We start from the raw sequence: 12,386 nt of genomic DNA, 5'->3' as shown, positions 1-12,386 counted from the left end.
TCCCACCGAGCCCGTGGTCGTAGCCCAGCCCAAGAAGCAAAGCCGCCCAGCGAAAAAGGACATTGGCGCCGGTTCTTGGGGGGGGGGTGGGGGGAGAAGAGGCGGGGCTGTGTGACGGCTCACCTCCAGGCAGGCACGAACCTGCCCCACTTGTAAACCACATGGCGGTGCAGCCGGCCAAAATGGCGCCGTCGGGGGTGTTCCCTTCCTCCCAGCACGGGACTCAGAAGCCCGCGCTGGGGGACCACGTGACGCCCGGGTTACGTCAGCGCCTTCCAGCGCGGTTCTCAGCCAGGTCCGGGCTGGGAGTATAAGTACGGCCCAGCAGCCTGCAATAAACTAGTCTGCTCACTGAGCTCAACCCGTCTGGTTGCGTGTGTTATTGCAGGAGCAGAGGAGCTACCGCGACACAGTATCGAAATAGGCTCTCTGGCCCATGCCAACCATGTTGGCTCATTTTTCATTTCCTTGTGTTTGGCTCTTATCCCTCCCAACTTTTCCTACCCATAAAGCTGAGTAAATCTCTTAAATGTTGTAACTGTACCCACTTCTATCACTTCCTCTGGCAGCTTGTTCCATATACATAAAATCCCCATTATCTGGAATTTAAGCAATCGGGTAAAAAAAAGTGTAGAAAATAAATAGGTAAAGAATAAAGTATAAAATTGGCACCCCCTCTCACCAATCGTGCAACACACAATCTCAAGCAAGCGGCAAATTCATTTATCTGGCATCTTCCAATCGTCATTGCTGCCAGAGATCAGGGGTTTTACTATACCCACCACCTTGTGTGTGGAAAACACTCGAGCTTCACTCTCGTCCTTGGAAAAAGACCATTTATCTTTTCTATGCCTCCTAATGATTTTATTTATCTCTTTAAAGATCACCTTTCTGCCTCCTCAACACAAAGAAAAAAATCCCAGCCTATCCAGTCTTTTCTTATGACTCAAGATATCCAGTCCCAATAACATTCTAGTGAATCTTCTTTGTACCCTTTCTACCTGAATGGCATCCTTCCTATAACTTGCCTGCAGTAATTCAACTGATAAAATCTAGATCAAATCCTATGACCATCCTACAGTCCCTACAGAACCTCTTCCTGGAATTTAATTCCTGGATCCCTGGCATTCCTTCTATTAAATGCGCATTATATTTGCAAGTTAAAACTATCTTGACAGTTTTCTGATGGCATTAACCCAATGCTAAGTTATGTACTGGACACAATCCAAGGTAATTTGAATAAAGTAATTGCTGAATATGGCTGTGATTTATCGGTAAGATGGAATGACTATATAGCTCGCCTACTCTAAAATGGTAATTACTTTTCAAGTTGGAGTTTGAAGTTTAAAATAAAAATTGTAGATTGCAGTTATTTAACATTTTGCTTCAACAATGAAATATTTACACATTTCTCCATATCTATTGCAATTCAAGGTATGAGAAATATTGCACATTTGCCCCTCCTATGTACCAAGAATGTATAAATACATGTCATTGTATGGAATTAGCAGACATGAAAATAAATTGATAGTTTAGCAACTTGGAGTACCTGAACAGAGATGCCATGGAAAAGGGGGCAAGTTTGCAATTTAAGACAAAAGAATACTTAAGAGTCTCACACTGTCAGGTACAATTGCACATCAAGTCTTGTCCACTTAATTGAGTGAATTGTGTTTCTTTGAAATTACATCCTTGCAAGAAATCAGATGGCAGAAAGGAATATCAGAGCCCTTGACTGCATTAAAATTTTGAAGAGTTCAGCAATGTTTTAAGCTTTACTAATAAAATATGCCAACAGAAAATAATTCTTTTCACATCAAACTACTGTTTCATTTGCATCTAACCACTGAGGTACTTTCAATTTAGGAAAATATAATCCTGATATATTTTAGTTTATTTAATAAATGAAGTGGTTTCCTCAAGTATAACTACTGTCTGTAAATGTACAGTTGCACTTACGTGGAGCTAAAATCTGCCCAATTGGAGGATGGGGCAGTCTCTGTCATGGTTTGTGTTGTACCAGCAACCATGGTGTGAGGGGCAATCTTCGCAGTAAGTCTTGTTCCTGATTGCAAAGTGGACGGCAATTCATTCTCCAGAATCTTCTCTGCATAATTAGCAGGAAACCACCCAGTTTTTCCTTTCAATTCACCTCCAAGCCATCCAGGCTCTCCAGTTTGGCTTTCATCCACCTGACATAAAGGAAATTAAAAAAGATTCAATTGTGTCTTGAACACCACTCCCTTTGCAAAGAAATCTAGCCTGCAAGGTTTAAACGTGGATTAAAATAATCTATTAACAATGGCTGTCCATCTTTCAGGTGAAAAATATGTTTTTATTCAAAACTACAAGTGCAGTAAAACCCTGGTATCTGGCACCTATGGGGATTGGTAGATGCCGGATAAGTGAATTTGCTGGTTGCTTGAGCTTGTGTGTTGCATGACTGGAGAACTAACCGCTAAGCAGCACCAATTTTAAACTTTCATACTTTTTAAACTTATTTAGTTTCCGAAATTTTTTTGTCGGTTACTTGAATTCCAGATAACGGGGATTTGAGTGTGTTTCAGAATTCATAAAAGTAAATAAAATAATTAATTTCATCTCTTCTGATCACAATTTGGAATTATGCCTTACCATCACTGGAATGCAAGCTGAGACATGCAATTATTGGCCAATTAAGAACAGCCATCAATCTGCAACTCAGTGATTAAGTTAAGAATCTTCAAATTCTAATTTTTCAGCAAATTGTCAACATGTTTAACAATGAATAATGATCATAATGCCAAAATTAGTAAGCCAAAATTCTGGGCTCTTACAAATGCTACTATTTGTAAATTAATAATGACACAAATTACAACTCCTACATGCAGAAGATGGGAATTCAAGGGTGATGAAGGAAGCCAGATTTTCAACGATGCATTATGGACAAGGACAGATAGTTTTTATATACAACCAACATTCCTGCCACATTTAACTTTCAGAACACTAAACATTCTAATATCAAAGAATGAAACTTTCAGGATAACCAACCCAGTACCAACTGAAGAATTATGTGCACAAAAATGAATTTCCCCTCCCCCCCCCAACCAAAAAAAAAGCACTCTGAAGTCCAGTCAATGTGAGAGTGTGAGCTTCAGAATGTTGACTGGGAGAGAGAAACTCTTGTTTGTAATTCAACAAGGCTACAGTTGATTAGGAACTCTTATTTGGCAAAGACAGTAAGAGACCATCAACCATTAGTAAGAGAAAATGGCCTGGCTTACAAACCCCAAGAGAAACATGTACAGGTAGACCCGGACTTCTGATGGGATTGATTCTGGGACTCGCATTGCAAGTTGAAATTATCATGTCGGGGGTCTACATGTAAAAATTTTTTTTTAAACCATACTGTGACAGTCTTATCATGCATTCCTGGAATAAGTACAAACAAACTTAATTGAAAACAGAGTTTAGACACAGGTAGGCTGGGGTGGTGGGAGCTCGGATGTGCGGGCGATTGGGGAGAGGACACTGAAACCTTTAATCACATGTTGCAGTTTGATCCCCACAGATATGGCATCATGGTAACCGAGAACTCCACAGCACCGAGAAGGCAGTGTGCAACTCCCTGGAGGGAGACGCACTCAAAATTCCTCTCCCTCCTGCCACCCGATCTTCCCAGTTCTTTTGACAGGGTGGCAAGATGACCCCACTCTTGGCAACCCCTAGCCATTCACCATCTTCTCCTCTCTTCACCTCGCAACCTACGTTGTGATTTGGAATGCATGCGCAGATTGCCGTCGCTCTCTCTCCCTTACCAGCAACAACAATCTGCGCATGCATTTCAAATCACATTTTGTTAAAAAGTGTTGAGGTTGTCAAAGCACATTTCCTTGACGTCACTACAAGAGAAGCACTGAAATTATGACTGGGGAAAGGGGGGGTGGGGGTAGTGGTGTGGGAAGTGATCTGCATGCACTGATTGGACGGAAGGAAGCACTGCCTTCAGAGAAGGAAAAACAACCATGTTGATGCAGGTAAATCCCAATTCAAAATGGATTCTGCTCATCCTAGCTCCAAAATATCGTAAGTTGGAACATTGCAAGTCAGGGTCTATCTGTACTTAAGCGGTGAAAGTATGGTTGAATGTTCTGGCAAACTGGAAGTTTCTCTGTATAAATGTGACTTGCAAGTCACAAGGCAGACTCTCTTAGGGTGAGACAAGTTGCATGTGGCACTGCATTTTGCTATAATGGAGTTCTCATACTTTGCAAAGTGATTAAAAAAAATGCTTGCCTCTGTATCTGTTTTAAGTGGGGGAAAATGAAAGTGAACATAACTACTTTCATTATTAGATCTGCAGTTCATTATTGTGGCATTGCATCACCAGGAATCTGTGACAGTGAAAGTTTTATCTCAGAATTTTTTTTTTTGAAAATCACTAGGTTATAAAAACGTCAAAGAATTTCATCCTTTGCTTCCCTGCACACCTGGTATGTAATTGAGGACCAACACATTATTTCCTGTTCAAGACACCTATGAAGAAACACCCACGCCTTTCCTTTCAGGTCATAGGGAAAGCTCCTTACAGACTGTGTCATACTATGGATCAGGGAAACCTGCATCATTTGATTGAGACATTGTTAGTTCTACACAAATAGAAAGCACCAAATACAGTGTGCATTATAAACTGAAGGGCACAGATTTGTAATTCCACAGAAAAAAAGATGGAATTTCAGATACAGTACCCTCTCTAATATACCATAAGTTCCCAAACTTTGTAGCGTGATGTAGTCACAATGAACCATGCCCCTTGTTATTCCCTTTCACAAACTCTAAAATGGAAAAAATATATAAAGTATACAGAACAAATGGAAATGCAGAATGCCAATATCACCATTGCTGACTTACCCATTCCCCTTTAACCTCCAACAGGAAAGCAAAAGATCAAAAAAGGGAAGCAAAAGAATGGTTATAACATTCCATCATGAAAATGAACAGAAACTTAAAAATGCTTTCTTCAGTTCCCCAAAATGAATTTACAAATGCTAAACCCTATGTTTTTTTTCTTTAAAATAACAATTGTCATTAACATGAATTTGGATATCAGGATGGGGGGAAATACAAGATCTGAAAAAGGTCAAAATGTCCTTCAATTTAAGTTTTATTACTAACACTGTCAGTTGAGGATCAGTTGGTAGCACTCTTGCCTTTTGACAGAGTTCAAGACCCACCTTAAAAAGGCCATATCTACAGAAATTAATACTCTCTACGTACAGGGAGCTGTCATTCAACTAAAATGTCATTTGCTCTTGTGGTGAACACACAAGTTACAAAGGGACAAGATTACCTGGTCATTATATTATGTTGTCATTTAAGTACACTGTTGCAAGTTTCCTGCATTGTAACAATGACTATTTAAAAATTAACATTTCATTGGGCTGCAAAGTAGCAGAGACATTTTGAAAAGAACACAAGACAATATACAAATTACTGTCCCCATTGCAACCGAGTTTCAGGGCACATAGCAAAGTTCCAATCCATTAAGAATTTTATAGAAATACCACTGTTTAACTGAAAATACTCCACCACAGTGATCAAGAAATGATCAAACACAGTAAAAAGAAAAGAACTTACAGAATTTAACAAAGCTCTGTCCAATCTATTTTTTTTCCATAGAAGATGGAAACAAATGATTGTTGTGATCTAGTTAATATATTTTCAAAAAGACGAAGTGTTTGTCAAGTCACTTCTGGAAATTCAGTGCACACTTTACCTTGCACCAAATGGGTTTGAGTATTTTGCTACTCAAACTACCAAAAAAAAATCACATTTTTGCACTCTCCTTTTGCAACATAATTATTCTATTAAAAGTTTATTGTGCAATCATGTGGCCGCTTTTGGAGGATTCATAAGCTCATCGAGTTCCAAAAACAAAAATACACTTATAGCATGAAGGAATCAAAAGAATTTCAATCATGTTCAAAATTCAATTAAAGAAATAATTCACAAGATATAAATATTATTGCCTCTTCACTTTGATAGTCAGAGAAGGTGGGGGTAAACCACCTTGAAGGCAAGCTCCAGATATTTCATTGCTTTTGATATAAAGCTTAACTGTCCTAGGAAAGGATCCAACAACTACTGTATTTGATGACAAAGACCCCCCCCTTCCCCCCCCACCAAAAAAAAATTGCCCCCAAACCCCAACCCCTCCCCCTCCATACCCTGGGTCTTATACACGAAGGTGACGTTTTAGTGCCATCATTTTGGGCACTGAAATATAAACCTAGTGGAGGCTTTCATCCACAAGATGGCAATAGAAGCACTCAAGCTAGCTTCAAGAAGCCCGCAGAGGTGCTGCAGCCATCCAAGAAATGGGCCCACAGCTTCACGGCCCACCTTCTCTTTGGTGGCCTGAGCCACCGCTAACTTCTCCGAGGCAGCCCCCACCAGAAGTGCAATGGCCGAGTTTGTACTACATGCCGATGGTATGATCAATCGTTTGCTTTGAGGGGAGCGCTGGGCCTCGGTGATCAGGCTCCACAACACTGAGCCTTCGTTTGACTTGCACGCCCCCGCCCCCCCGCCGAACAAATTGAATGAAGCACAGGGGCAGGTGGCAGTGAGTGAGTGAGTGGCCTGAACCTCAGCGTGTGGCGGGCAGGAGGACATGTTGTTGCTGTTGCTCATATGCGAGGAGGCTTTGGCATCTTGGCCGTGCAGGGCTGGAGGGTTTACATCAAGGCGAGTGAAGGCATGCGCACACACGCGTTATGTACAAGGGGCCTTGCAGGAGGAGCCCGTTTGCCAATCTACCTGTAAATGCACTAAATTTTTTCATGTCTCCCCCGAAAATGAGGGGGGGAGGGGGGGTCTTATATACCAGTGGTCCTATGCTGTCAAAACCATATTGCAACAGATGCACATAATAGGGCAAAGACATTGGTGGAACAGATTTTTCTAACCACTGATTTTTTTTTTTAATGCGAAAATAGGAAATTTACATCAAAATTATGCAAATAGTTAATTTAAAACGAATCCCCTTGATGCCATGGTGGGAAATCAAGTTTTCAGCTCACTAGAAGAGCAATGAGGTTATGAGAGCTGGGCTCCTACTGAGGCAATAATGCATCACAGAGAATAAAACAGAACTTTCCTGCTACTAATTTAGTATGTTTACACTTAAACATGAAATCGTGAAAGTTAAAAATATTCAAGTTCCAAAAATGGATAACTCATGCCCATTTCTTATATTAAAGCACGAGCTTTTTACCAGGACAAAGACAGAGAACGCTTACCATTATGACATTGCCAGGCTGAATGGTAAGCTCATCATGACTTCTAGCTTCAAATGGATACAGCGCTTTATAATACACAACTTTAACACCATCTTGATCTGCATTTACAGAAGTAGGTTTTTCTGTTGAGAGGCAGAAAGGAGAAAATTATTTTTTTTTTAATTGATGGTGAAACTCTATGATGCACTGTGCGGACACAAAAATCATTGATTTTACCACTGCTTAAGAGCTTTAAAATGCTTGACCTATGCACTAAGTTGACGGAATTCAATTTGCCATAAAATGCATTTCAGATTTTAAACCAACTTTTTTTCCTCCATTGTAACATTATTAAGATTAACAATAAGTGATTTTTTTTTAAAATCAAAATTTCTTCTTAACCTGCTTCAAGTGAAGTAAGTCATATTCAGCATGGAGTTCTTACTTGGTTATACATGACAAAACTTTGCTTAAATGCCCCCGACATCTAAAGCCAAAACAGCTCAGAGAAACTGCCACCTCAAATTTTGTAACTTTAGAGTTCTCTGATTTTAACCAAATGCCTACAGGGTCATGTATTGTAGTAATAATAGTCTATTTGCACAATTAGAAGTTTCTATTGTTCTCAGGTGAAACCACATTGGGATATTTTGTGAACACAAATTTACGTTAATAAAATATCAGCTAATATTAATGGTTCACTTTAGTAAATTGTTGCAGAAAATTTAATAAGTCCTTACAGAAGCTAAAGATTAGCTAAAATAATCAGTTCCTAATCATAGTTTCCTCTTTTCATTGTTAAAAATACCTAGGAAGCTCTTTAAAAATACAAGAATTAAAGTTTTAATAAAAACAGATTTTGCAGGAATTGAGCAAATTGGCCAAACCAGTCACATTCAGGCTACAAGTACGATTAATACAAGCTTCCACCTGAGGAAATATTTTAATATTCAATTCCACGATATTCTTCTTTCTTTGGCTTGGCTTCGCGGACGAAGATTTATGGAGGGATATGTCCACGTCTGCTGCAGGCTCGTTGGTGACTGACAAGTCCGATGCGGGACAGGCAGACATGGTTGCAGCGGTTGCAGGGGAAAATTGGTTGGTTGGGGTTGGGTGTTGGGTTTTTCCTCTTTGTCTTTTGTCAGTGAGGTGGGCTCTGCGGTCTTCTTCAAAGGAGGTTGCTGCCCGCTGAACTGTGAGGCACCAACATGCACGTTTGGAGGCGAGATCAGCCCACTGGCGGTGGTCAATGTGGCAGGCACTAAGAGATTTCTTTAAGCAGTCCTAGTACCTCTTCTTTAGTGCACCTCTGTCTCGGTGGCCAGTGGAGAGCTCGCCATAGAACACGATCTTGGGAAGGCGATGGTCCTCCATTCTGGAGACGTGACCCACCCAGCGCAGTTGGGTCTTCAGCAGCGTGGATTCAATGCTTGGGACTCTGCCAGCTCGAGTACTTCGATGTTGGTGATGAAGTCATTCCAATGAATGTTGAGGATGGAGCGGAGACAGCGCTGATGGAAGCGTTCTAGGAGCCGTAGGTGATGCCGGTAGAGGACCCATGATTCGGAGCTGAACAGGAGCGTGGGTATGACAACGACTCTGTATACGCTGATCTTTATGTGTTTCTTCAGGTGGTTGTTTTTCCAGACTCTTTTGTGTAGTCTTCCAAAGGTGCTATTTGCCTTGGCGAGTCTGTTGTCTCTTTGTCGATCCTTGCATCAGTTGAAATGGTGCAGCTGAGGTAGGTTAATTGGTTGACCGTTTTGAGGTCCGAGGTCGTGCCTGAGTCCACCTGAGGTAACAGCCGCATCACGGGGAGAGACAGCCAGCTGAGACCAGGCCTGTCCATGATATTAAAATGATCTGATTCAACAGGTTAGACTTTGAACCTCATGGGGGGTGGGGGTCAGTCTAAAATCTGAAATGCATTTCATAGCAAATTGAATTCCTTCAGGTTAGGACTCAAAGCACAGTCGCTTTGACCTATTCCTGTTTAAACTGTTGGGAATATACTTCAAGAGATGATATTCTTTCCCCCAACAGATATCAGACTATAAGACTTGGGAGCAGAATTAGGCCACTCAGTCCATGGAATCTGTTCAACCATTCAAATCATGGCTGATGTATTTTTCCTCTCAACCTCATTCTCCTGACTTCTCCCCATAACCTTTGATGTACTTACTAATCAAGAATTTATCAACTGCAGCATCAAATGATTACTTGTCTCAGATTTTTTTTAGACATGTGCATCATTTTGACTGTTCTGTCATTAAACTCCAATTATTGTACTATTCTTGTGTGCAAATATGCATCGATGTGACTAACCATCATTGTATTTGTTTGATTTCACCTTTTCGATCCATCTAGAGACAATGACAGCAGTAGCTAGTTGAAAAGATAGCACTCTCATCTCATGTTTGCAAACAAGACTAATTTCAGCCCCAACAACTAATGAGAACTGCTGTTCTACATTTGAAGACACAAAAAGGGAGAATTCTCTTAATTACACAACATTAATTGCTCATTCCAGTTGCAAAATGAACAGTTATGAAGTCAACAAGGATATCAATAGCTTGGGGTCACATTTTCAAGCCCAGGTAAAGCTAGAACATTTCCATCCACGAAGGAAAAGGTGGGGGAGGGGTTTAATGACAAACCAATTGTTACTGATACTTAAGCTCTGTCTTATTGACTTATTAAGATAACAATTTCCACAGATGTCACTACGGGATTTCTATTACTTCTCCAGATGAAAAGTCCGGCCTCCTGGTAGCAGCAGCCCAGTATATATCTGATCACCCAGGATTTGTGATGCTAGTTGGCTATTGTTAGAAGTATCTGTTTATCTGCAGTAAGAAAGAATTTTGGTGTATATGTACATGATACTTGTGTGTATGACAATAAGTTCTATCTTTCCCTAAGCGGACTTTTAATTCACCATTTCTTTGTCAAAGATTTTATTTCTTGCTATAATGAATTTTCTAGTGAACCTGGTAAGGTTCAAACAGGAGCCTCATGATTTTGTAAGGAACACAGGCAAGAATCAACAGCATGCAAGCAAGATCTGACTCATTGGGATTTCAAAGACTGGATAACATATTGTTGGAATTTTACATTGCTATTTTGCAATTGTGTCATTAAAGAACCACATAACGAAAAGGCAATCAGCCTTGAGAACACAAATACTGAACAAAATCTATCAATGCAGAAGGAAATAAATAGTAGAAACATAGAAAATAGGTGTAGGAGTAGGCCATTCGGCCCTTCAAGCCTACACCGCCCTTCATTTTGATCATGGCTGATCCACTCAGTACCCTTTTCCAGCTCCCTCTCTCTCTCTCTCTCTCCATACCCCCTGATCCCCCTAGTCACAAGTACTAAATCTAACTTTCTCTTAAATATAACTATGTAACCGGCCTCAATCACTTCCTGTGGCAGAGAATTCCATAAATTCACCACCCTCTGAGTGAAAAAATTCTTCCTCATCTCAGTCCTAAAGGACTTCCCCTTTATCCTTAAACTGTGACCCCTGGTTCAAGACTTGCTCAACAATGGGAACAATCTTTCTGCATCTACCCTGTCAAATCCCTTAAGAATTTTGAACATTTCTATTAAATCTCCTCTTAATCGTCTAAACTCCAGCGAGTACAAGCCCAGTCGTTCTAGCCTTTCTTCATATGCAAGTCCCATCATCCCTGGTATCAATCTGGTTAACCTTTTCTGCACTCTCTCCGTGGCAATAGTCCAAAACTGAACACAATACTCCAGGTGAGGTCTCACTAAGGCCCTATACAACTGCATCAATACCTCCCTGCTCCTGAACTCGAATCCTCTTGATATGAACGCCTCACCAATTTTAACTTACCCATACCAACTCAACCATATTAAAGGAGTCTCCACCATCCTTTGCAAACTTGTATCATTCACCACATGGATATACAATAATACTCAACAAGTGGACTAATCTCAAATAAAAGACAACAAAAAAAGTGGCCATCTACAAAAGTGCAATGGACACGACAAGGAGAACCATTCTGATTTAGTTTCCCTCCCATCCAACATCCAAATATCGTTCAACCACGAGAATGGGAACGTATGGAAGAACATGAACAGTGATTTAAATGCTCTAGAATAAGGCACCAAGCTGCTTTAACTTCAACTGATGCCACTGACATTGTACATTACAAAAATCAAAGATTTAGAGGTGTGCAAGGAACCAGAAGAAGATTCCAAGGTTCCACCATTCAGTCCAGAAATGAAGCAAGTAACCGCAGATTCAATAAACACTTCAAGTATCACGATAACAAAGTAATGAAGTAAAAAGCATATGTTAGGGAGAACAAAGATTTTTTTTTAAATTAAAATGGGCAATTCTAATTGAGATCACTTCCCTCATCCATGATGCAATGATGACCAGTCTAACCAATTCATTTACTGAACTTCTCTTAAAGTGTTTCCTTATCCCTGCTTAGTGAATATCTGGGTAGAGCAAAAGCAAATGGCTGAAACAGTCAGTTGTCAGTAGCCGCTCCTAAACCTCAAGTAATCAACAATCTTTTTTGCACTATGGTAACTGTATATTTTATTAATACAGTAAAATTCCCATCATCTTGCGCCAGGTGTCAGATATGCAAATTTTCCAGTTGTCGGAGACTCACTCTTCCAATGCCTTACTAAGACAACTGAGTTAAGAATACAGTTAAAAGACAGCACAAAATATAAAGTAATTTGAAAAAAAAAATCAGTAGTGCAGTCTTTAATTATGTAAAGTCTCCTTAATCAGCTAATTCCCATAACAAACTTTAAATTCGAACCTTGGTCACTGGCACTGTAACAGCATTCCATTAGCCACTACGTTAACCATGTTGCTATAAGAATGAACCCCCTTCCCCTCGCTCTAACAACTCGACTCACCTCCACGCAAGTGTTCTGGTCAGACCCTTGGCGCAACCTGACTCACCTCTATGCAAGTGTCTCGGTCAGACCCTCAGAGTAACTTGACTCACCTCCACGCCAGTGTTCTGGTCAGGGCCCTGCACCTTCTCCAAAATTCGAACATCCATTGCTGGCGATGTAGCACTACTGCACTAGCCACTACACTAATCGTGCTACCGTGAGAATTAA

General features: G+C 40.5%; 1 protein-coding gene across 1 annotated transcript in view; it reads right to left on the bottom strand.

Annotated features, from left to right (window-relative positions):
* The window catches only part of itsn1 (intersectin 1 (SH3 domain protein)), a 181,117-nt gene that overhangs the window by 78,581 nt on the left and 90,150 nt on the right, over positions 1-12,386 (bottom strand). Inside the window, 2 exon segments of the mRNA XM_069888982.1 lie at positions 1,960-2,192; positions 7,281-7,402. Of these exon segments, the coding sequence (XP_069745083.1) occupies positions 1,960-2,192; positions 7,281-7,402 (355 nt within the window).

The sequence above is a fragment of the Narcine bancroftii genome, chromosome 7 (genome assembly GCF_036971445.1).
Source record: "Narcine bancroftii isolate sNarBan1 chromosome 7, sNarBan1.hap1, whole genome shotgun sequence".
In the NCBI taxonomy this organism is placed as follows: Eukaryota; Metazoa; Chordata; class Chondrichthyes; order Torpediniformes; family Narcinidae; genus Narcine; species Narcine bancroftii.
Note: the sequence above shows the minus strand (reverse complement) of the source record. Positions and strands in the feature narration are given on the sequence as shown.